The sequence below is a fragment of the Eumetopias jubatus genome, unplaced genomic scaffold (assembly GCF_037043125.1).
Source record: "Eumetopias jubatus isolate StellerSeaLion01/CBP00866 unplaced genomic scaffold, mEumJub1_p1.0 scaffold_8, whole genome shotgun sequence".
In the NCBI taxonomy this organism is placed as follows: Eukaryota; Metazoa; Chordata; class Mammalia; order Carnivora; family Otariidae; genus Eumetopias; species Eumetopias jubatus.
The window spans coordinates 13,832,709-13,859,295 of record NW_028274814.1 but is presented as its reverse complement, the minus strand read 5'-3'; the positions used below and the strand labels follow the sequence as shown (position 1 = coordinate 13,859,295).

Genomic DNA, 26,587 nt, shown 5'->3' with positions numbered 1-26,587 from the left:
AAAGTGAAAGTGAAAATGTATTTTCATTGTCTGTGAAATTGAAAAGCTGAAATTAATCAGGACCTAAACATTATTCCTGACTTTGTAGAATGCTATCCTGCTCATCAAGATATGGACAAACTGCTTCTACAGTTAAGCAGGACTCTGGCCTTATCTGGCCTTCTGGTTCTGTTCTGGGGCTTCTTGCCACAGCTAAGGAGTCCCGAGTGACCCCGGCGTCTCCCCTCTGTGCACATACCTTCATGCTAGCTGCAGGCACATCTTGCCTGATAAAATAGGAACTGTAACCCCGTTGGGTGAAAGATGAACCCCCTGAACTCACCCCACCATCCCACTTTAACTCAAAGTGGGGACTGTGTATGTTAATTAAGTCTTGTGATTAATTATGCCAATCCATGACTAGCACTATGCTAGGCACTGAGGATATGAGAGAACAGAACGGAAAGGGTGTCTGTCCTCATGGAAAATTCAGTTAGAGTGGAACAGGCAAAGTGTTCAAGGAGATCGCCAAGTGGTATGAAGAAGGTAGACTAAAGAAGGATAAGAAAGGCTTGGATGTAGTGATAACATTACATAGGGTGGTCAGGGGAGACCCTTCTGAGCAGGTGCAGGGTGAACTAAGAACTGAATGACAAGAGGAAGCCAGCTTTGTCAACAGCAGGAGGAAGGAGAGCAACTTTTGCCCAGGCTACCTGTGCTCTAAAGTTTATTCCGAGAGAAATATATGTGGAAGCAAAGAGGAATGTGAAAGGCAAATGGCAAATAAGAAATTAAAATGACACAAGGAAGAGTTTTGATGAGATTGATGCCGTGCATGATTTTATTTTACCTGTGACATCAGGTGAAGAAAATAAAGCTACCCTCCTTGAACTTGGAGCTGTGGAACCCTTAACTAAACTGCTCACCCATGAAGACAAAATTGTAAGAAGAAATGCCACTATGATATTTGGAATCCTGGCTTCTAACAGTAAGTGTCAACTTTTTAAAATAGTCTAATAATCTCACATAATACATTATCTTTTTAAAATTTAATTTTGAGGGATTTGTTTGAATTTTATTTGAACTGACTTTAATGTTAACAAAAAGTTAAATGTATATAATACAACAGATGTATGATTTCATATTTTAAGAGATTTTTTTAAAGTTTTATTTATTTATTTTAGATAGAGAGCTCCAGCTGGTCGGGGGCGGGGAGGGGCAGAGGGAGAAGGAGAAAGAGGCAGAGAGGCAGACTCCCTGCTGAGCACAGAGCCAGATGCAGGGCTCCATCCCAGGATCCTGAGATCATGACCTGAGCCAAAACCAAGTCCGAGGCTAACCAGCTGAGCCACCAGGCGCCCCAAGAGATATTTTTAAAATATAAAAATATGTGCAAATTTATCCATGCAAAAACTGTCAAAGTTGGTGATATAGTATGTTCCAGTCTAACAAGCTGAAGGGCAATCATTGTCTCTTAAAATTAAAATAGATTTTTTTCTTGAGTTAGCATAATATAATTTGTCTGCCTATATGTAAGCTACACTTCATATGTATGTCACAGTGAAAGTAGCCCAGGGTAAAGAGGTTTGATACATTTATTTTTTTTTTGAAACTGCAAAATATATTTTGCCAAAAATAATTTTAGACATGTATTTATTTCTTAAATCAGACCCATTACTTGTTTGAATATTTTCATATATTTAATATGACAGAATAATAGCATTAGTTAAAACATGCTATTATGTCTGTTAGAATATCAGTTTGACCAAAACCATGGCAATAAAGGCAGTCCTTGACTAACGAACAGGATGTGTTTTCCATTTGAAAGTCATTTTCATGTTATAATGGTAGGTTTTTTGAGTTAGCCAACAAAAGCCTTCTAACTTTATAATAAAAAATGACATTCTTGGTAGAGACTGAATTCTAACATGAAACTCAGGCAGCTAGGAATAACATGTCTCTCTCTCTCTCTCTCACGGCATGGGGCTAAAATTATCATATTTTCCCTCTCACCAGTCTCAGCAAAAACACAAACAGTTTCCTCCCTCAGCTTCCAGTCCCCCCACTTCACTTTCCTGAATCCTGTGTGAGACAGGCGGCGGGGGTTGCTCCTTATTCCATGGCGTCCATCAGGGACTGTGGCATTAGTCAGAGACAGGAAGATGGGAGGAGAAGGGCAAGGAGAGTTTTCTGTGGCATCTGTGCGATTTCAGCCTCAGCTGCAGAGACTGCGTGAACAGCACCTGCAGTGCTGGGGGACAGATGGGGCTCCGTCGGGCAGCAACTGCATGAGCTCTAATGGTGGCTGTTCTGTAAGGCAGGGACTCGGCAGATAGCCGCAGGATGAAGACAGCTGTGGGCAGAGGATGTTCCACCAACCCAGATTATGATACCAGTAGTCAACACTCACACAGCATTTACAATGTGCCAGGCACTGTTCTATATGCTATTTGTATATTGTCATTTAATGAGGTTGGTGCTATTATCGTTCCCTTTACACATAAGGCAACTGAGGTACAGAGCAGTTAAATGAGGTAGTAATCATTTGTATTGTGGAACCCTCATAAATTTATCTCATTCTGTATACTAATTCTGCCATATTGAATGAGACTTACTGAATGCATTTATAACCAAAAAAAGGGAAAATTAAAAATTTTCTTATGTTTTATTCTGTTTATACACCACAGAATTTGAGAACCAGTGGTGCTTTGTAACACATCTTTTGCAATTCCTGCAATTCCTCATTTTAAAAATAGGAATGAGCTCTGAAGGGATTAGGTTCCCTAATCAGTCATGCAGCTGGTTGGTAGAAGAGATGAGATCAGAGCTAGAATTATAACTGTAGCTTCTGGCTCATAGTGTAGGGGGCTTTCTATTCATCAGATCTTCTCCGATCCTTAACATTAGTGCACATACTAAGGTTCTCCTTCTAAGTGATTTTGGGGGAGAATGCAGCTCGTTTGGAAAGGAGAGTTATAATTGCCTGTCTATACTTGTATTTTCTAATTTAATGTCTAGGTTTCTGTGACTTTTTTTCCTGTTTACTTTTGTTCTTAATTTCTATTACTCATTTTAATTGAGTATTTCCATCTTCCAATATGTGAGGAGTTTATAACCTGTGAAGCCCTCCAAATTGTTTGCAAAATTTTCCTGAGCAGGATTTATATATTGAATTTAATGAGTTTCTAAAGGAGTCTGTAACCCCAAAATATTGAGAATTACTGTTGTGTTTGAGCCAAATGCAGTGGCACTCAGACCTGTCAAGCCACACCCTGCGGGCTCGCCGGCCGGACTGTGACCAGTGCTAGACGAGAGTGCAGTCTGCAACCACGAAGCATAACACTGGAAAGAGTTTTGTTGTCTTGGCAGTTTCCAGTGAGTGTTTGGGTCTTACATGTGAGGAATGAACCTCCAAGAGCTTTCTTTTGGTTCCATGAATTGGGTGGAAAAAATTAAGCCATTATTGGACTGAACTCATTGTCTATTTGAAATACCTGATGACATGGATAAACACATGGCATCCCGAACTGCTTGTGGAGTTCCTTTTTTGTTAATACAGCCAATACATTAATAGCTAGTGCTTCACTTTGCATACATGTCCAAGGTGACATGGGATAAAATATGAGCACGTAGTTATTTGCCTAAATCAAAAGGCATGTTTCCAGATGAATATGTAAATAAATGTACCTCTGCTGCTGCATGGTTAAATCATCTTTGGGCTGTTTTTAAAATAACTGATTTTTCTTTAGAAATGTGTATCTTCACATGACTTTCATGTACCCAATGATGTCACTATGTTCATAGAGGATGAACCAACAAAATGTTCCAGTAGAATGCCAGGTGCTAAAAGGATTGCTATGAGAGCAAACAAATCTTGCTTTTTCTTCCTTTTCTTTTTTTCTGAAGTTACTGAGTTACATGCCTTTGCCAAGCCTGGGTCCTTCCAGACAGGCACTTAAATTACTTTGTTAAACCTTTTTATCAAAATGGAGCTGCTGTCTCCTTTACCTGCCAGTTTGTATTTAGTTTGATGAGGCTGTATTACAGAGACTCATTTAATGAAGTCAGCTAAAGAGAGAGTTCATCATGATCCTCGAAGCTCAGACTTTACATTATTACGACAATCTGAAGAGCTTGCCATCTTAAGAAATGGTTGATGTAAAAGAGTATACCAGGTCAAAAATAAATTAGAGGGTCAGTACTATGCAACTCAAACCTGCAAATAAGAATGCAATGAAAACGGATCACTTGAAGGTGCTCCAGGAAGTGAAGGTGCTGGCAGTTCTGGAACAATCTAAAATTGTAGGTGTCACACTGTTATAGCGAGAGTGAATTTATGTGGACCAACCACAAGTCAGAGTTTCTACTCAGCTGCCATATATGGGAGTCTGTTGAGAGAGAAGGGGACAGAGAGCAATATTGTTTTTAAAGTGTTGAAAATAGCAGCTTATCCCTTATTTTTATTATTTTTACTGATTTAACCGCAAGAAAAGAAAGATTTTGGGGGGGAGCAATTTGGTGTCAAAAAGCAGAATAACAAATCGATCAGGTATGCCACTGGTTTATAAGAGCTGTCAGTGAAGCTGAATCATCCGGTAAGCCAAGAGAAAATGGTTTAGTGGATAGATGTACTAGATATATCAGATTTGGCTAAATTCATATCAAGAAGGGCATTTCAAAAAAAAAAAAAAGGCATTTCACGGCACAGAGAATCCTCTGATGAGAACTTTGGACTTGTTAGGACAGATCAAGGGGTGATGGCACACACAGATGCAGCATGCTGGCTTCTCCCTGTAGGAGCAGGTCCTTCCTGCTCAGAAGAGGAGCAGAGAGCACATGGAGCATGAATGTTCCTGGCGTATTATTTTGTATACTGAATGGAGAATGAACTTGGAGATCTAAAAGGCCAGAAATATTTTGCATCAAGCATGTAAAAATAGACTGGCATGGCCTTCTCATTTTGGAAAAATAGAGCCTGGACTCCTCACAGTGAGAAGAGAATAGAAACAGCTCTTCCAGAGGGTACCCAACTATGTAGTTTGCTAAAACACCTGGAAGGATCTGAGTATTAGGCCTTAACTTGGTTAATTCCCTGTCAAGGTGATACTTCTGTTTTTTTAACAAATGTTGACTGAAAAATAATGTCCTCCCCTTTGGGACACTACACTTTCCAGAAGCTCTACTATTCTTTTGTACTTCAAGCTTATTCACATACATAGGGCTAGTTGTAAATTTGCTGGCCCTCTTTAGCCATTTTGAACAGAAATAGAGAGCAGAAGTTTTGGTGGCTTGAAAGTCAAGTATACCCAGTGGTTAATGAGGAAAAATTCATCCAGAGACCATCCGCCTTAGCTGCTGTAGAGCGAAATTTTCCAAAATTCTGGTAATGCTAATTTTGGCTTACAAGCAAAAATAATTGACCAAGAAGAGAAACTACAAAAACTAAATTTGTACCTATGCCTTATTTCTCAGAAAACAGGGGTTAAGGATGGCAGGAGAGAAGTAGGGGCAAACCTGCCTGGACTTAGTCTCACATAAATAATATAAAAGTGAACTTTAAAAAAAATCAGTATGTTTATCTTACATCATTTTTGGCATCTCTGATAAGAAAATGGAATGCAAACAATTTATATTCATTGAAAAGCCTGGGGATAATTCTCATGTGCATTCTGTACAAGTTTTATTAAAATCAAAATTTTAAAATACTCTTCCCAACAAAGCAAAACAACAAAGAATTTCTACTATATAATAAACAAATGTAGGACACAGTAACTTGAATTTACTGATTATGTTCTAGGCATATTTTGCATTTTTCTGGTGTTTTGGAAGCTCAGTGATCAAGGAGCAGAAGCCAGAGTCTGTCTAGGGGCAGATAGACCTGGGCAAGCCACCTGGTCCCACCATTCACTTGCTGTGTGATTTTGAGCCTCAATTTCCTTTTTTTAATTTTTTTTTTTTTAGATTTTATTTATGTGAGAGAGAGAGAAAGAAAGAGAGAGAGAGAGCACAAGAGGGGGGAGGGTCAGAAGGAGAAGCAGACTCCCAGCTGAGCAGGGAGCCCAATGTGGGACTCTATCCCGGGGCTCCAGGATCATGACCTGAGCCGAAGGCAGTCATTTAACCAACTGAGCCACCCAGGCGCCCTGAGCCTCAATTTCTTTATCTGTAAAATTAGGTAATAATAAAGCCTACCTCATAAGGGACTATTTCAACAACATCACCATTATTATTATTTTTAATAAACATTAATATTCTGTGTCTCCTTTTGTAGATGATGTTAAAAAATTGTTAAGGGAGTTAGATGTCATGAATTCCATCATTGCTCAGCTTGCTCCAGAAGGTAACTTTCCATCGTACATCTGTTTCAAAAGTGGGGCTGGTTTATTTTTCACATTGGGTTGAACTACTCATCGAAAATAGTTTATGTAGTATCAGTTGTGAATTGTCATTAAAATCTCTCAAACCAAGATGGGTTCCAACCAAGTAAGATTTGTGAAGCTTTGGTTTTCAAAACATGTTTTAAAGTAATGTTTGAGTAAGCCTTTTGCATACTTGTGTTGTTTAACTCTGATGTGCAGAGGAAGTGGTTATCCATGAGTTTGCCAGTCTTTGCCTGGCGAACATGTCTGCAGAGTATACCGGCAAAGTGCAAATATTTGAGCATGGTGGGTTAGAGCCACTCATCAGACTGCTGGCCAGCCCAGACCCTGACGTGAAGAAGAACTCTATTGAGTGCATTTACAACTTGGTCCAGGTGAGGATAATTTCTAAAAGTGTATTTTGACCATACCTATTTATAGAATTTATTTCAGGATTGCTTTGCTATTTAGGGTCTTTTGTGGTTCCATACAAATTTTAGGATTGTTTGTTCTAGCTCTGTGAAAAATGCTGTTGGTCTTTTGATAAGGATTGTATTAAATGTGTAGATTGCTTTGGGTAGTATAGACTTTGTTCTTCCAATCCATGAGTATGGGATGTCTTTCCTTTTCTTTATGTCCTCTTCAATTTCTTTCAGTGTTTTATACTTTTCAGAGTACAGGTCTATGAAAGGGCATTTTAGAAGTGTATTTAAATTTTGAAAGAATAGAATGGCTTGCAAATTAAGGCAGGATTATACTAGATGAATGTATTTCTTCTTTTTTTTTTAAGATTGTATTTATTTGTTTGAGAGAGGGAATGAGAGAGAGAGAGAGAGAGAGCATGAGAGGGGAGAGGGTCAGAGGGAGCAGCAGACTCCCTGCTGAGCAGGGAGCCCGATGCAGGACTCGATCCCGGGACTCCAGGATCATGACCTGAGCCGAAGGCAGTTGCTTAACCAACTGAGCCACCCAGGCGCCCTGAATGTATTTCTTCTGAAAAAGGATATCTAATATATTGAACTAAGTTTGACTCGGGCAGTTATTTATTGACCTAACCTTGGTGATCTAAGCACATTGGGTGCAATATATGCCTTATTCAGTGTACCAACAGTTTGGGTTAGACTTATTTATTGGTGAAGACCCAGTGAGTTGAATACACCGAACAGAACTCATTGTTCACAATTGGAAGATGCTGTCACTGAACTGTCTTCCTTTGTTACGGAAAGAAACAGCCTCCCTTGGCCTCTTCCCCTCTGCGCTGTTCTGTGTCCCTGCCCCTGCTGCAGCCCCACAAGACACACACACTCACACCCATAGCAGGTCAGCTCCCTGACACTGGACAGCCTTCTCTGCTTCTTTCCCTGCTCAGGTTCCTGAACAGTTCCCACACACACTTGATAAGCTTTAGATCAACTGAAGATACAAAAACACCATCTTAAATAGCCAGCAGTGGAGTATAAAAGGAAGAGAGAGTGAAAATGAGGCCTCCGTTTCATGGAGAGGCAATGAGCTTGTGCCCAAAGACAGCAAAGCATACCTACATTCCTGGCCTTAGAAGTTATTGCCACATGGCTGGGCACTCACTGGCTTCTGCCCTTGCTCTTGCCTGAGGGAGACATGCTGAAGGAAGCTCAGCTGTTTACCTTCTCTCAGCCCATAGGCCTAAATAACCCTGTCAATGTGTTAGTGTCTTTCATCTCAAGACTCCTCATAGCTTTTATTTCCCTGTATTTTTTTTATCAAACAGAAATGAAAAGCTTGCCTTCACTATTCTTCAGAACAGAAGTATACTAGTTAATAACAGTATATTAATTTCCTTGGTTTACAACTTCATCATTGCAATCTCTCCCTCTGTTGTGTCTCATCTTCTTTTAAAGATACCATTCTTGGGGCGCCTGGGTGGCTCAGTCGTTAAGCGTCTGCTTTCGGCTCAGGTCATGATCCCAGGGTCCTGGGATCAAGCCCTGCATCGGGCTCCCTGCTCTGCGGGGAGCCTGCTTCTCCCTCTCCCACTCCCCCTGCTTGTGTTCCTTCTCTCGCTGTATCTCTCTCTGTCAAATAAATAAATAAAATCTTAAAAAAAAAATAAAGACACCACTCTTATGAAGACACCATTAAGTACCCACCCTACTCCACTATGAACTTATCTTAACTAATGACATCTATAATGACCCTATTTCCAAATAAGGTCACATTTTGAGGGTTAGGACTTGCAACTTATATTTTGGGAGGGACACAATTCAACCTATAACAAATAGCAACCCACAATTTTTATATCTGTAGGAAGCATTCATTGAAGAATGGATAGAGAAACCTAAGTTAGTAGGGTTTTTCCACCTTTAATACTATTTTACATTTATGATGTTTTGCTTTTAAGTGTCATGATTTAGCAGTCAGAGTTCAGGGGCTTTTCATGACTTTTTGCTCTGTTTTCTCCATTCCTGACCCCCGAGTAGCCCTCTCCCCACCACTCACACACACAAAATTATAGACACACACTGCGGAGCAACTCATCTAGACTCTAATGACCCCTTGATATTGTAAATGTCTTAAATAAAGGTCATGTGTCTGAACTAAACCTGATAAAAATTTGTGTGCACAGGGTCTGCCAACAGCATTGAGTGCATGTAAGCATTTCATAAACATTCCATTTGAATAAAGATAATAAGGAATTGATGCCATCCTTTCGTTTTATCAAATACTATTTGAAACAAGGTACAGAGTGTGAAAAGAATTTGATTATGCACAGATTTATTGTAATGCTATTTGTAATAAAAGGAATTTGCCAGATAATAAAGAAACAATAAAAACTGCAGAAGTCATAGATCACATCTATTTCCTGTTATTGACAATGTCTGCAGAGTTAAAATCAATATTTAGGTGTTGTCAGTTGAAAGTTTGTTTATTTTTTGTGTGAGGTATTTTGGAAGGGAATCTGGAATAAAAGATGGGAAATTTATAACTTATAATGTCCTTTGTTAGAAGATAGAGTTTTCCATTCTTGAGACTAACTATATTTTGCTTTAAAAGTTACTTATTTGATCATTTGTATTTCATGGCAGGATTTTCAGTGTCGAGCTACACTTCAAGAACTAAATGCAGTCCCCCCTATATTAGATCTCTTGAAGTCAGAATATCCAATTATTCAATTGTTGGCTCTCAAAACCTTAGGTGTTATTACAAATGATAAGGAGGCACGGGCTATGCTAAGGGACAATCAAGGAATGGACCACCTTATTAAAATCCTAGAAACTAAGGTATTTGTAACTTTCATTCAACTCTCTACAAGGAAATGTGTCTCTTCTAAATGTTGTTATAAAATATGAATTATAGAATATTTTTTTAAAATGAAATTTTAATATATTTAGGCATAGTACTAAGTATAATGGACTAATTTGCTTATTGCTACATTGTTTATCAGCATGATTAAATCAGATTTATGATAGAGGCCATTATAAAATAATTTTGTTATCTTCTGGTTTAGAAATTTAAGATTTTTAAATTCTTGTTTAGGATCTTGTTTATGATTTCCTGAAATACCTAGAATTAGTCTTTTAGGCTTTATCGGCCATAGTTTTCTCAAAGGAAAAGTAAGAAGAGTGACTTACTCCTCATTGTGGAGAGTAATCAGCTTTACTCAGTCTATTGACTTAAATATAATTTTCATCTAAAGAAATACTTTCACAGAAACATCTAGAATAATGTTTGACCAAATACATGGATACCTTGGCCTAGCCAAGTTAAAACATGAAAATTAATCATCATAAGTTCATCACTTATAAATTTGGCACTCATACACATCTCCTTGAATCATACTCAGTCTCCAAATAAAGGCAGTAGCAAGGTCCTACTTCTGCCTGGAATGATATAACTGTCCTGTGTACAACCAAAACATACTAACCCTTTCTCCAGACAGGATGCAATGATGTTTACTCTTCTCCTTGATATTCTGTAACTTAAACACTATGATGTAAAATTAATGCTAATTTTTAAAGTTAGTACATCTTATGTTACCTAAGGGGATAAGAAAGGGGGAAAAAAACAACAATATTTCATAATACACACATACACACTTATTTTTAACAAAATAAGGAAGAAATACTCATGGCAGTTACAACCCTTTTGTCTATAGGTGGCCACATGGTGGTAGTTGGTATTTATAACTAACTTTCCTTCAATACACATTCCATATTCCCTTTGCCCTCAGCAAGCACTTTAGCTGCATGTGATTCTTTACCTGGTAGGGTAATCCATGTCTTCATTCCTGAGGGTCTGGGCCATTAGTAGTCCTGCCTGGATTGGGTAATTGTAGTTTTCCATTGACCTTAATCACAAGGCATGGTAATACTAACAGACACCCTAAGGACTTCCTATATTCTAGATATAGTCTTCTTACCTCTACTGTGGAGTAGCAGTCCAATTTCCCCTTGGTAACTGGGATCAGTCACCCCAGCAGGACTGTAACTCCCTTCTTTGCCTGCTTTAGAGGCATGGGGAGGCCAAAGTGGCTGGGTGGCAGTTTTAACTTCCAGTACAGTGGAATCATTGTTGTGTCTCTTGGTGGAAGCATTCTCCCCTTTGGAACTAAGACCTCTAGGCCAGCAGAGCATAAGGTCTGGGAGTCAGGAAGCAAAAATGTTGCTAGTGGGTCCCTAGGGGTAATCATGAGTGCTGTCACACTCACATCCACCCCTTGATTCTGGGACCCGCTATCACTGGCTATGGGAGAAACGGCACCATATATTGGATGCTGATTCGGAACATAATAACCTCGTGGAGAACCTTGCCCAGGCCCCTGCAAGGTATTGCCACTTTGCTGACACGGTAACTAAGTCTTCAAAAGGCCATTCTGTCAAGCCAGTTGCTTCAGGATGGCGGGCATCATGGTAAGACAGGGAATTCCATGAGCATCCTTCCTGTGTTCCTCTCACTTTAAGGATTCCCACTTTAAACATCTCGCTGTTCCAGCAAGGCTGCAGTTTTCCACAGCGATGGGGATTCGGGAGATTCCTCAGGCAAGAGGGCCACAAACTTACAATACTTCCTCTACCCCAGGAGATTTTAAGGAATACACTTTTCTTCAGCTTCTGTCTGCTTTTTCAAAGAATATTTTCTTCAGATTTTAAAATTGTTATTGGTAGAAGTTTGTATGAGCAACTTCACTTTGGCTACCATTACTGGAAATGTCCAGTAATTATCTTTTATCTGTGGAACATTTTGGAGTAGGGGAAACAAGAAGAGATGGGGCAAATTGTGAGGGAGAGCGATGTTATGATCATAAACAAAACTGTTTCCTTGGACATCTGTCACAACAAAGTTAACAGCATTACGTTCTGACTGACCTTTGTCTTATAGTGAAATTTGGGAAGTATCAATCTCTTTTATTACAATTTTCTAAAGTTGTGTTTGCTTTTATTATTAGGAATTAAATGACCTTCATATAGAAGCACTTTCTGTGATAGCAAATTGCCTTGAAGATATGGATACTTTGGTGCTCATTCAGCAGACGGGGGGTCTTAAGAAGCTCCTCTCATTTGCAGAAAACTCTACAATTCCTGATATTCAGAAGAATGCAGCAAAAGCAATAACTAAAGCAGCTTATGATCGTATGTCTTATTTTATATAAACTAAGCACACATACTTCCTCTTTTATTCTTGATTTTGATTAGTACTAATAAGCACTAGAGTATTTGTCTGCTTTTAAATGGTCATCTGAGAATAGCGCCATATTTACTATTTGGGGCCAAAATTCATCCTAATGCCAATGAGTAAAAGTAGAGATTGCTTTGTCAGGGATATAATAAACTCTATGATTTAATTACTTTTTAAAGTAATTCATTCATAAATTAAGTTTTTAAGCCTTTATTTCTCTTGATTTTGAAATTTTACAGAATCCATGCATTGTTTGTGATCCTGAAAACATTGTTTCGATATGGAATGATATCTATACAGTAATTTCAACTTCAGCTGGAGACTAGCAGAGCCATGTGATATAGCTGTGAAAAATAATATGCTCATACTATATACATAATACAATTTTCATTTCAGTGGCAAGCTATGTTGACATAAATCTGTAAAATATGAGAGATTAATTACATCACAAGCACTGAAGATGAAATTATAGTTTTAATTTATGTATATTTGGAGTATTTTATTTAATAAAAGAAGTGATTTTATTTCCCCCTTCCACATCACTCCTCTTATAAATGATGACAGTTTTGACTAGGTTTAAGTGATTTATATTCCAAACATATATACTCACATCTGTATATATGTCTGTGTGTATATTATGGGAAACATTTCCTTCTCAATCCATACTGATTTCTTCAAGGCAGAGTTTTATTGCAGTAAGTCGAGTTTCACCATCCAGCACATAGTTAACATAGAGGGAAGTTGCCAAATCTAAACAGGCTGTAAAATTAAAGTTTTTAATACTGGAAAAAGTTGCTTGATTCAGTATTCTGTCATATGGAATTTAGACCTTATCAAACCTGATCAGTTCTGTTTTCCAACTTTCTCAGGACTTCTTAGTTATTTGAGACCAAAAGAAAGGGCAATGGCAAGACACGGACAATATCAGACCTAAAATTTTTGCAATTTCTCTTTTGTCTAATGTGGTTGGACCATTTCAAGATGGTCGCAGCCCCTCTTGGGATAGTGAGTTTCATGAGTTTATTACTCATCATGTGATGTAGCAGTGGGAAGAGCACTGGGTGGAGAGTCCCTGGTGGTCCAGTTCTACTGCTAGTCCCACTACTGGCACTGCGATGACCTAGGTTGTGACTATGAGTGAACCACAGCCTCTCTGGACCTATTTATTAATGATTTATTGAGCCCCCACTCTGTGTCAATAAACCCAGAACAGGCAAGGAAACAGGTGATCACACTGTAGTGTTAAATGAGCTTGATGCTAGAAGAACAGGATCACTTGCGGGGCCACCTAATGTCAACTTGGATCAGATAGATCTTCCTGACATAGGTGATTTACAAGCTAGGACCTGAAGTAAATAATAGAAATTGGCTGGGCAAAGAAGGTCGTGGTGGGATGGGGAAGGATCACCAGTGCTCCAAGGAGAAGGAACGGTGTACAAAGGCCAGAGGAGAGACAGAGCATGGTAAATTCCAGAACTGAAAATTTTCAGAATGGCTAGTGAATATAATGCAGCAGAAAACTGAAAGTGAAAGCTGAAGAAGTAATGAGGAGCCAGATGCAAATGGGTGATAGAGGCCAAGTTAAGGACTTTGGACCTTATTTTGATGGCAACAAAGAGCCACTGAAGTGGCTTAGAGAGGTGAGGGACCATTACAGATACTCACTTTTTAAAGAAAGAAGCCTCTTGCTGCAAAGTGGAGGAGATATTAGAAGTGTGCAGGACCAGACCCAGAAAAGACCAGGAAGGGGATTGCTGTGGTAATCTAGGTGGAAGGTGAAAGTATCCTGAAACAGACATTTGCAAGGAGGACCACCAGCACAGTGCTTGGCACATTGGGAGGGCCCATAAGTGTTTGTTGATTGACTACATGGGTTGGAGGAGGAAGAAGGTGATGCCAAGAATAAGGCCAGGTTTCTGGCTGGGACGGCTGGAGGTCGAATGGTGCCATTCACAGAAATGGGGAACTCAAGAAGAGGAGCTGGTTTTGATGAAAGGAAAAGAAATGAGTTCTATTCTTTCAAAAATGGTGGTAAAAGGGGTGCCTGGCTGGCTCAGTTGGTGGAGCATTGTGACTCTTGATCCTCAGGGTCTTGAGTTCAAGCCCCATGTTGGGTGTAGAGATTATAAATAAACTTTAAAATAAATAAATAAATTAATTAATTTATTTATTTATTAATTAGAAATTATGGTAAAATACACATATAATATTAAGTTTACTGTCTTAACCAATTTTAAGCTCAGTGGCATTAAGTACATTCATGTTTTTGTGCCACCATCACCAACATCCGTCTCCAGAACTCTTTTCATCTTGCCAAAGAGACACCCTGTACCTGTGGAACAACAAACTCCCCACTTCTCCCTCCTTGCAGTCCCTGACAACCACCATCCTCTCTGTCTCTATGATTTTGACTATTTTAAGTCCTTATATAGGGGGAACCATACAATATTTGTCCTTTTGTGACTGGCTTATTTCACTTTGCGTGACTTATTCTCAGGTTCATCCATGTTCTAGCATACATCAGAATTTCCTTCCTTTTTAAGGCTGACGAGTGTTCCATAGTATTGTATATATCACATTTTGTTGATCTATTTGTCTATTAATGGACACTTGGGTTGCTTCCACTTTTTGGCTACCGTGAATAATGCTGCTATGAACATGCATATACAAATAGCTTTTCAAGACCCTGTTTTCAGTTCTTTGGGGTATACTGACTGGACTCGTTGGATCATATGGTAATTCTGTGTTAAATATGTTGAGGAGCTGACATACCGTTTTCCATAGCAGCTGCACTATTTTACATTCCCATCAACAGGACACAAGGGTTCCAATTTCTCTACATTCTCACCAATACTTGCTATGTTGTTTATTTAATTAGTTAGTCAATAGCCATGCTAATGAGTATGAGGTGGTATTTCATTGTGTTTTGATTTGTACTTCTCTAATGATTAGTGATGTTGAGCATTTTTTCCATGTGCTATTGTCCATTTGTTTCTCTTCTTTGGAAAAATATCTACTTAAATCCTTTGCCCATTTTTTAACCAGGTTGGTTTTTTTTGTTGTTGTTTTGTTGTTGTTGTTATTATTGAGTTGTAGGAGATCTTTATATATTCCGTGGGTAGTAACTCCTTGTCAGATGTATGATTTGCAAATATTTTCCCCCATTCCATGGGTTGCCTTTTCACTCTATTGATTGTGTCCTTTGATGCACAGTTTCTAATTCTGATGTAATCCAATTTATTTTTTCTTTTGTTTCCTGTACTTTTGGTGTTATATCCAAGAAATCATTAACAAATCTGATGTCAGGAAAATTTTCCCCTGTTTTTGTCCAAGCATTTTATAGTTTTATCTCTAATGTTTAGGTCTTTGATCCATTTTGAGTTGTTTTTGTATACGGTGTAAGTTAAAGATCCAACTTCCTTCTTTTGCAAGTGGAAATCCAGTTTCCTAGCACCATTTGTTGAAATCCATTCTTTATTTGTAATACAAAGAAACTCAACCAGACAGTCTTTAAATTCCATCTGGCACTTTATGTTTTATGAATCTACTTCCTTATGTTAGTTCTAAAATGACTATATTCCAGTTCCAAATCGTGTCTCCTCACTATTTTAGAATCAAATGACTAAGTCTGTATTTATTACATCTATGTCATTTGTGATTTTTTTCATGTTTCCTTTAACCACCATTTTTCCAGACTGAAGAATCTATATTTTACTTAGTCTTTCCCCATATATCACGTCTGTAGGCTATCCTATAATCATCCTCTTACTTTTTCTGGACTTTCTCTTGTTCACAATACCCTCTTTGAAGTAGGGTGATATGTATTATGAACAGCATTTTAAAAACATGCACTGTCATTTTATGTAATATAAAAATATCTTATGATTATTTTTAATTTCAATTTTATGAAGCAAGTATTTTAATCAGCCTTTTGACCATGTCGGCAAACTGAGCTAACACTTTGAGGGAAAGACCTACAGTGAACCCCAGATCCCATTTCTCCATCAGGACCCAGAGTTCAAAGTCTTCCATTTTAAATTCTAACATTTTTTGATTTGTAGTTAAAAAATGCAAATTTTGCTTTGGAAATAATATTGCATTTTCCCTGAGGTCTAGGAAATAATCAGTGTATACTAGTCTTCTATGAAATCTTGAAAAGGTATGTTCTTTGCTTACTAAACAAATATTTATTCTATGCATGCTATATGCAAGGCACTGTTCTAGAAGATAAAGGTAAACAATGAATAAAATAAGTGGATAAATATTTGTTGAATAGAAAAAAGATGTATTTCCAGTGGAATGTAGAGTTTGATATTTGCCTTTTAGCTCAGCTTTATAAACTACATTGTACAGTTTTTGTCATCCTTATTTTTTATCTATTCTTTGATCTATCACAGAAGAAGAGTGGTATGTTAGAAGTTTCTCACTATGTTATTTCTGTTGATTTTTTCTTGTAATTTTATTTTAACTAACTTTGCTTTATTTAATGTTATTTTATATCAATTATTGATTTTTTTAAAAAAATCTCATTTAATTGATTTTTAGCTTTAAATTCTAGTGTGATATTAAGATTGCCATTTATCATCAAATATGGTCTTGGCAAAAACCAGCTCTGTAATCTCCAGACGGTTTAAATAAAGAGACAAATGAAGGGACTACTTTCCAAAGTACAGTTAGGGTTAAGGGAACAAACAACGGATGGTGAGATCCCCACAGATTAGCAATATCTTATCTCCATCCCTTATCCTTAAGCATGTGACTTCTGCTTCTACCATTCTGCCAAAACAGTCCTTGTAGAATTTGACATTAACTTCCCAGCTCCTAAATCTTATAGACATGTCATTTAGCTAATTATTCTCTTCTATTTATCTATTTACCTCCTTATGCTGTTTACATGGCCAGATCGACAATAACCACCTCCTCTGCCCTGCCTCCATTCTATATATACTGTGCTTTTTTTCAACCCCTACCTATATTTCTTGTCTACCCCTTCTTATATCAACTCTTGCCTGCCTTGACTTCTCTCTGCCAGACCTAGCCAGATCGAGCATGCTTTATTTTATATTAATTAGTAACAATGGTAAACTCTAAAAACTTAACAAGGATTCACAAAGTTATCTCCTAATATTTCTGTATTGAAAATACATAATTGTGAATTTTCAAAATAATTTTCCACATTTAGAAAATCATAGAAGAGAGCACAGGCAGTAATTTCTCTGACATAAGCCGTAGCCACATTTTTCTGGATATGTCTCCTGAGGCAAGGAAAACAAAAGCAAAAATAAACTATTGGGGGACTACATCAAAATAGAAAGCTTCTGCACGGCGAAGGAAGCAATCAGCAAGACTAAAAGACAACCTACCAAATGAGAGAAGGTATTTGCCCTGTTAGAAAACTCCATTCATAAGCAGATTTTAACAAATACTGCTCTTTATCCTGTTATTAAGAACAATGTAACCATCAGGATTCGTTTATAACATTTTTTTTTTTTTACTTTCCATCATCATCAAACATTTTTTGTAGATTAGGTAATGCATTGTCATTGCATGTCAGAAACACAGTTGAAACACACAAACACGTAACACACAACCTTGAAGTTTTGTTTGTTGAGTACTTTTTAACCTGTGTGCCCACCCCACCATAGAAAGCCCAGACCAGTATGCCTTTGACCTGGCGCCAGGCGGAGGAAGGTGTTAATTACCACATTGCCATGAGGTTTATGAACTGGCATTAACATCTCAGCAGGAGCAAAAGTGGTACAATAGCAACTTCCGAGAGTGGGTGAAGAAAGCATCATTACGTGCAGATTTATTTCCAGTTACAAAACCTCATGCTTTTTATTTTAGTGATACTGCACAAATGTTCTTTGTAAAGGACATTACTCTATTAGTCGCATAATTACCTTGCCATCTTTATTATCTGTGTAATTAAAACATAAATACTTTACTTCTTGGTGTAGCAATTCAATGAAGGTACTTGGTTAATATGTTAATTCATCTTTTAAATCGATTATAGCCACACTGCAGTCAGCACTTTTGAGGTTTGGTGAACACAGCTGGGTTTTGAGAACGCTCCCAGCAGGGCTGAGAAACTAATTGCCCACAGTACTTAGATTATTTTGAAAAATCTTTCCAGTAATGGCATATATAATGTTTTTTGAATGCAAAAACTGCATTACAACTGCATACTCCAAAGTTAGTCTTTACAAATTAATTCTTTTGGCCAATTTCCCTGGTAGAATTTACTCTCAGACTGTTCTGTTTAGTGAAGTTAATTTAGAGCTTGAGATTCAGGGAAGTCTTAATTATAAATCTAAGCATTTTAGGTCAGAGACTCTAGAAAACTTTCAGATCTTGTTTATTCAGGGATTACTAATCAGGACTACATATATTTTAAAACATTTCAAAAGCCACATACTTGAGATTTAACTATTAATCGCAACATTTTTATAAAACAATTCTGACCTGACTGAGTCCTAATTTTAAATGAAAGGAGCAAGGGATTAAAATGATAGGATTACAGGACATGGTTCATAATTGGTTTAAGACAAATGAACAGAAGTGGTAGTAATTTAGCTGGTGCCAGTTATGATCAGATTGCGGTGTATCCGATGAACAAAGGCCAAAAATGTTTGCAAAGATGGTGGCATCTGAATGTGATTCTGCTTCTGTGAGGGGGGCAATTTAAAAAACTCATTGTTGGAAGATAGAAATTGTATATTAACTTTAAAGTGGAAAACCAGTTTCGATAACTTCTCAGAATATTCCTGGAAAAACAAGTTAATTACAGTATATGTAAGTAATGAATTACTTCCACATGCAGATCTTATGTATGACCTAAATTAGTATCAGCAGTTTTTGCAGAGATTTTTATTCTAACAGAATAATCTCTTATGTATTCAACATCCTAAGAGCCTATATCACACATTCTTCTGTTTTAATCAAGAAAACTGTGTTTATGAAGGTCAATTCATGGAGAATCAACCCTAAGACAAAGTTTTTTGAAGGAACTGTAAATAAATTAGCAAAGAATTATTTGTAAGCTGTTGCTTTTCAAACTAGTCTCTGGTACCTCTTATGGCATTAAAATTGAATTTGGTTAATATACCTTTTTTCGAGACCATGTCTTTAATAAATAGTAACTTATTTAGAATTAACTATAGAACACAGAACAAAAAATTAGGTTTTAATGTTCTAATTTAGTTTAATGTAGTGTTTGCTTAGTACAGTAATGAGGTTGTCATTTATTTAAAAAATGAAACAAAATCAAGAGAAAAACATTAGGGAACAAAAAGAACATAAAAAATACTTGGGTTTTTCATTTAGTGTTCTATGATGGATTGAATATGGTATGTACTTAGAGTCATAATTTGATTTGTTTTCAAACAAAGAAAATCATGCTAATATATGTTTAGATTATATTGATGGTAATTTAGCAATTAAATATTTAATTTTTGCTACAACAGCATGTATGGTAACAAGGTAAAAAATGATTATGATTTTTTGATATAAGATTATAAATCCTTAAGACTTGGGATCATACTCTATTATTCCTTTTTCACTTCCTCCTCTCCTCTCTTTTTCTCTCAAGCATCCAGCATGCCAGTTTGTACACCTTAGGCATTCTTCAAATATTGAGTTTTGTATTTAAAGTGAACATCAAATCAACAGGGCTTTGTCCTTAGTGTGAAGAAAGCATTGTGAACACGGCACCACGCCAGGCCCCATGATTGGCGTTAAATAAGTTCTCTGTAAATCTGAAACTTGCCTTTTTCTTATTATAGAATTGTCATTTTTTTAAAAAGATTTATTTATTTATTTTAGAGAGACAGAGAGCACGAGCCGGAGGAACAGAGGGAGAGGGAGAGAGAATCTCAAGCAGATTCCGCACTGAGCGCAGAGCCTGATGCAGGGCTCGATTTCACAACCCTGAGATCATGACCTGAGCTGAAACCAAGAGTCAGAGGCTTAACCAACGAGGCTTAACACCCAGGCACCCCTAGAATTTTCTTTGCTGCATTATTGATATCATATTAGTGAAAAAATTCCAATATCCATAAGTCATTTTGCATAATCACTGTGTTCTAAAGGTTAAACAGGTGTATATTTTGTTTAGTTTTAAAGCTAAGAAATAGTTTGAATTCCTGTTATATTTTAGATGAGGAAGTAGTTACCCTTGCACAGTTTTTGCAGCAACATTCTGATTTTTTTTCCCTCTTGGTTTATGCAAGCTGAAAATAGAAAACTCTTTCACGAACAGGAGGTCGAAAAATGCCTTGTGGCCCTTTTGGGTTCTGAAAATGACGGAACGAAAATTGCTGCCTCCCAAGCTATTTCGGTGATGTGTGAGAATTCAGGCAGCAAAGAATTTTTCAATAATCAGGGTAAGCAAACCAGACAGACCCATTTTTAGGCCACCAAACTGTCGTTTACCTGGATGTTTATAGACCCACATCTTCCCTTTCGGTTTCTGCAGGGATTCCACAGTTAATTCAGTCGCTCAGGAGTGACAGTGAAGAAGTAAGGGAAGCCGCGGCCCTCGCCCTAGCTAATCTGACCACATGCAACACGGCGAATGCAAAGTGAGTACCAGACAACGTAACACTGCCTCGTTTGGGGCCACGCAACAGTCCAACATGTTCTGACTGTAATATTTTGGCTTTCAAGGCAGTGTACATATTCTGTCAGCTGTTCTATCTTGGATTATTCCTCAGAAACCCTCTTGTTTGGAAGATTCCAGAACAAACAGAACTGGAGAGTGCTGGAAATAGTAAAGACAACTTTATATAAACCTTTGATACATCTAGAAAAAATTTAAAAGATCCATTTTAAAACGACATAAACATTAGGCAAATCTAGAAACATTTTAAAAAGTCAATCTGAAACAACATAGTATGGGTAAATACTATGAGGAAAGATTAGAAAGGAATGCCCTCTGCATTCCAAACACTGTGGTACATGATCTGTATTTGTCATAAATTTTAATTATCTAGATAATCTGTTAACAAATGAGAAAACCGAGGCTCTGCAATTTACCTAATTTTCCTGGGTATACAAATTTATTAAAATATCTGAGCTGGAAATTAAACCCAGGTCTGCTGGCCTCCAGAATCTATGTTCTTTTCTCTATAGGAGACCACCTCATAAAAGAGTGAGAATTTCTTGAAGGCAACTTTCATGAATAAAATAATTATTTTCCCTCCCTATATCTCATTTGGCATGCTTATTAGTCAGGATTCTCAAGAGAAACAGAACCGATAGGACATAATATACATAGACATGGAGGTTTATTATAGGAATTGGCTTATGTGATTATGAAGGCCAAGAAGTTTCATGATCTGCCATCTGCAAACTGGGGAACCAGGAAAGATGGTGGTATAATTTAGTCCGAGTTTGAAGGCCTGAGAGCCAGGGGAGCCAGTGTCTCAGGGCAGGAAAAGATGAATGTCTCAGCTTAGGCAGAGAACAAGTTCACCTTCCCACTTTCTTTGTTCTATTTGGACCCTCAATGGATTAGATGATGCCCACCCACTTTGGTGAGAGCAACCTTTGCTCAGTCTACTGATTCAAATGCTAAACTCTTCCAGAAACACCTTCACAGACACACTCAAAAATAATGTTTTACCAGCTACCTGGATATTGTTTAGCCCAGTCAGGTTGACACATAAAGTCCACCATCACAATACGTAAGTTATTAACTTTCGTATGTTATTCCTTTGTGGCATTGTGGCTAAAATTACTTTTTTAACTTGAAATAAATCTTCCTCCACCTCCCTCATATACTTAATCTATTTCTTACCCTTTCTTTCCCTTTCACTCCTCCCACACAAATATTTTACAAGTCCTTAATGCAATGACTAAAAATCTAACAATGCCTGATTCAAATTCAGCCAAAATGTATAAGCATCAGAACAAAATTGTGTTCCGTTAAAAGCTACAATCTTTGACACGGTAATTTCCAAAATTCAGGGTCATCATCATCTATATGAAAGCACACAAATTTCTAGAATATTGAGTCATAGTAAGTAGCAATTTGAAAATAGCATATTTAGTGATTGTTCCAGTATCGTTGGGCTGGTGCTAAAGTCTTATCAGTGACACTAAAACACTTCTATCTCAGGTGCATTTAGATTTATATATTACCTAAAACACTTTAACAGGCCTCCAGAGTGTATAGACATCGTAATTTGATGTGAGTTTGCCTGGCTTAGTTCATCTCACAGTTTTATATAAAATCATAGAAAATTAGGATGTTAAGTAGCTTCTAAAAGAGGCTGCCTCCAGATTTTCTCTTGCAATTTAATCATCTATTTCACAGAATTTTGTCATCTGACTCTAGGTTCCATTTTGTCAACATAGAAAGCTCAATTAACACTAAATGATGCCACACATCTCTATTTTTGTAATTTATTTTTTATAAATTTTCAATTGCAGTTATTTAATCTATAATATATTGTCCTTTCTGATTTTTTTTGTTTTTCAATTTGTGTTTGGTATGGGAAATGGGACATGAATAAAAGTGGTTTTATGGATGTCTTTTGAGGCCTGTATAGTTTTTACTTTGGACTTTTGAGCTAAAAGATATTGAAAATAAATATTTCTGAGGAGGAGATGGAGTCAGATTTGACATGTTTGCGCCAAATGCTGAGGACTGGAGTTGACAAAGATTCTATAGTCAATCAAAAGGAATGAAAACAAATAAGCCACATTGTCTATCCTTCTAGCAAGCCTCTTAGAGTATTAATTAGAACCACAACAGAAGAGACAGCAACCATGATTGATTATTTTTAATAAGAAGTGTTTCCTACTCAGATCATCTTTAAAAACATATTAGCTTAAACTCAGCGTTGGTGAGTATTTCTAGCATTACATTTTAGAAACGGGGCCTTAGATCACCTTTCCTCGCTGTGGGATAGGGGTTGGGGGGCTGAGTCACGGCTCTGCTGCTGGGGTGGTGAGACTAGGGGATAGAAAGAACGTTGCTTTTCTGCCACACCTAAGTGGTAAAAGAAGGCAAAAAACCAGAACTAATGTCTTCCGGGTGCACTGGGTAGCTGTTGAGGTACCTGATAATTGCTAGCCTAATTAAAAAAAAAAAATTGCAGTTAAGAACTGTGAATACTAATTTTGTTAGAAGACAACCCTTCTCTGACATTCATATCCCTATGTGCCTAAAATGGATTTCTAATTCTTTTTCTTTTTAAGATTTTATTTATTTATTTGACAGAGATAGAGTGAGAGAGGGAACACAAGCGGGGGAGTGGGAGAGGGAGAAGCAGGCTTCCCACGGAGCAGGGAGCCCGATGTGGGACTCAGTCCCAGGACCCCGGGATCATAACCCCAGCCGAAGGCAGATGCTTAACCGACTGAGCCACCAAGGCGCCCTGGATTTTTAATTCTTAAAGCCAGGGCACCTTCTAGAGTTGGAGGCCCATTTCATGAAATGAATATTCTCTGGTGTGTTATGATTACATTTAATGCTGATATAATTTCCTTTATGTAACAACAGATTTTTGCCTGGCAAGTTGTGGGTAAATTAAAATTTTCTAAGTTAAAGGAAATAAAAAAACAACAACGGGGTGCCTGGGTGGCTCAGTTGTTAAATGTCTGCCTTTGGCTCAGGTCATGGTCCCAGGGTCCTGGGATCGAGTGCCGCATCGGGCTTCCTACTCCGCGGGAAGCCTGCTTCTCCCTCTCCCACTCCCCCTGCTTGTGTTCTCTCTCTGTGTCTCTGTCAAATAAAGAAATAAAATCTTAAAAAAAAAAAAAGTTAAAGGAAAAAAAATCAACCAGAGGAAGGAAAAATATACTTTGTGGTGACTTTTTTTGTAAAATTGATAAATGCTTTTAAAAAACAAAATATTTTTATAGTCTAAAAATAGAATTTTATACAGATTTATAATCTAAAATACCTATATTCAGATGTTCACACATCTTGCTTTCTTAAGAAAGAAAATACACTCATATGCAATAGAATGGTAAGATGATGAGCAATTTTGGTAGCAGTGATAAATAAATGGCCAGACCACCCATACCCCTTTCAACTTTATTTTTTTTTAAAGATTTTATTTATTTATTTGAGAGAGAGAGAATGAGAGCCAGAGAGCACGAGAGGGAAGAGGGTCAGAGGGAGAAGCAGACTCCCTGCTGAGCAGGGAGCCCGATGTGGGACTCGATCCCGGGACTCCAGGATCATGACCTGAGCCAAAGGCAGTTGCTTAACCAACTGAGCCACCCAGGCGCCCCCCCCCTTTCAACTTTAATTATAAATATAACCTTAATTGGTGCCAAAAGATTTTGCCTCACTGGTATTCTCTGTGAATGAGGCTTCCTGGGGATGCTCAAGTTTTCTGTATATTTGAAAATTCTTTATAATCAACAAAGCTTTTTAAAATTTGTAATGCATGTGAATTAAAATACTCTAAAATCCTTCCCTCCAACTTTTGAAGCTGATCATACTGTTATTAGACTTTTGGGGGAGGGTTATGGTTGCCATTTTGAGTTGATGGCCACCGTGTGCTCCAAGGTGGTGGTATCAGCACCCTATAGGGAGGGTGGATGCTTGCTGCACTCTTGAGTGTGACCTTCTAGCTTCAGCGCCTCTTGGATGTTGATGCATTTTGTCGACTCCTTATTGGCAGGCTGTCAGTATCAATTTTCACTGCTGTCTGTAGATCTGATTGGCAGGACTGATCCTGCCAAAATTCTCTTCAAATGCCTTCCTTTCGGTCAGTTAAAAGCTTGGATACCAGGTAACCAAGCTTTATCAAATTTTATATAAAACCGTAAGTGAAGGCCTGAGACCTCTTCTCTTAAGTGGTGTTTTGGTCCTCAGAGACCATTTCTTCCTTCCTTCCGTTCTCTCTTCCTTCGTCCCTCCCTCCCTTGTATCCTTCCTTCCTTCCTTCTTTCCTTCCTTCCTTCCTTCTTTTTTCTTTCTTTCTTTCTGATAGTGCTCATGTATATTATGGATATATGAAGTTTCCAGGTATTTGAGTTATAGACAATTGAGACTGTACTTAAAAAACAATAAATCTGACAGACACACATTCCTTTGCTCACAAATAAGCCAGATTCACAAAATCTGTTCTGGAAATATGTACAACTTCCAGTAGTATTTTGCCTCAGGCCTTATGGATGGACCAGTCTCTGTGCATGGAATGTTCTTCTAACCCCAGAATGCCCATGGCTCACTCGTCCTTCAAGTCTGTTCAAATGTCACCTTCTTAAAGAGACCCACCATGACCACATTGTTTACTGGTGCACCTACACACACTTTTTCTCAAACCTCTTTCCCTGCTGCCCCTTTTCCATAGCACTTACGATTTTCTAACATACTATGTAACTCACTCATTATGTTTGTTATTTATTTTCTGTCCCCAACCGTCCTCTGACCAGCACCCGTGAAGGAAGTGCCTTTGTCTGTTTAATTCGCTGATACCTACCAAGCATCTAGAATAGTGCCCATTGCAGAGTAGGCATTTGGGGGAAGTGGACTTAACCCAAAATACAATGGAAAGCAACAGGACAGTGAAAAAACAGGTCTGTCTGACATCAACCAATGCCCATAACTTCAAACAGAAAGCGATCATCTCTCTTGTTTTATGTGTTCATTTTTACATAATTGGAATCACAGAAGCAGCAGTGGAAACACACCTCTAAGAGTTTTCTAGTCATACTTCTCATTCTTTATTATCTGCAGGGTAAAGATCACTTAAAGTGGATAAAAACATGGTAAGGCCACGAACACAAATAAAAATAACAGTTTGGAGGTGTAGGAAAAAATGACAAGAACAGCCAGATTCATTCATTTATTTTAAGATTTTATTTATTTATTTGTCAGAGAGAGAGAGAGAAAACAAGCATAAGAAGGGGAAGCAGCAGGCAGAGGGAGAAGCAGGCTCCCCGCTGAGCAAGGAGCCAGAAGTGGGACTGGATCCCAAGAGCCTGGGATCATGACCTGAGCCAAAGGCAGACACTTAACCAACTGAGCCACCCAGGTGTCCCAACCAGATTCACTTATTTAAAGTGATAGAGGAGAAAAAAAAGTAAAATTATTTTTTAAGTGAATAAATAAAAAGTGAGAAGTCTAAGACAACCCCATAGGAAGAAATAAGTGAAAATAGAAACCAAAAAGCAATAATGAATTTTTATATAAAAATGTAACCCATTGGGGTGGCTGGGTGACTCTGTCAGTTAAGCGTCCAAATCTTGGTTTTGGCTCAGGTCATGATCTCAGGGTGGTGGGATCGAGCCCTGCATCAGGCTCTGCTCTCAGCAGGGAGCCTGCTTGAAGATTCTCTCTCTCTGCTCCTACCCATCCCTCTACCTCCCACCCTACCCCCCGCCAGGGCTCACATTCATGTGCCCTCTTTCTCCCTAAAAATAAATAATAAATCTTTTAAAAAAATGTAACCCACTTAGTTACTCTGGACACTGTTATCCTTTCTTGGTTCACTGCTAATCTTTCTGACAATTCTCAATTTACAATACTTTTTGGAAAGGAGAAAGTTGTTGATTTTTGATACAGGAAATACCATTTCAGCGAAATTTCATGTGATATTTACCTTGTACTCTTCTATCCAATTATTCATATC

At 37.8% G+C, this 26,587-nt stretch overlaps 1 protein-coding gene across 1 annotated transcript in view; it reads left to right on the top strand.

Annotated features, from left to right (window-relative positions):
* ARMC3 (armadillo repeat containing 3) overlaps positions 1-26,587 on the top strand; it is a 91,695-nt gene that overhangs the window by 24,844 nt on the left and 40,264 nt on the right. Inside the window, exons 5-11 of the mRNA XM_088025692.1 lie at positions 842-967; positions 6,251-6,319; positions 6,558-6,733; positions 9,401-9,595; positions 11,761-11,944; positions 20,222-20,374; positions 20,467-20,572. Coding sequence (XP_087881818.1) covers positions 842-967; positions 6,251-6,319; positions 6,558-6,733; positions 9,401-9,595; positions 11,761-11,944; positions 20,222-20,374; positions 20,467-20,572 — 1,009 coding nt within the window. The remainder of the gene's footprint in view (positions 1-841; positions 968-6,250; positions 6,320-6,557; positions 6,734-9,400; positions 9,596-11,760; positions 11,945-20,221; positions 20,375-20,466; positions 20,573-26,587) is intronic.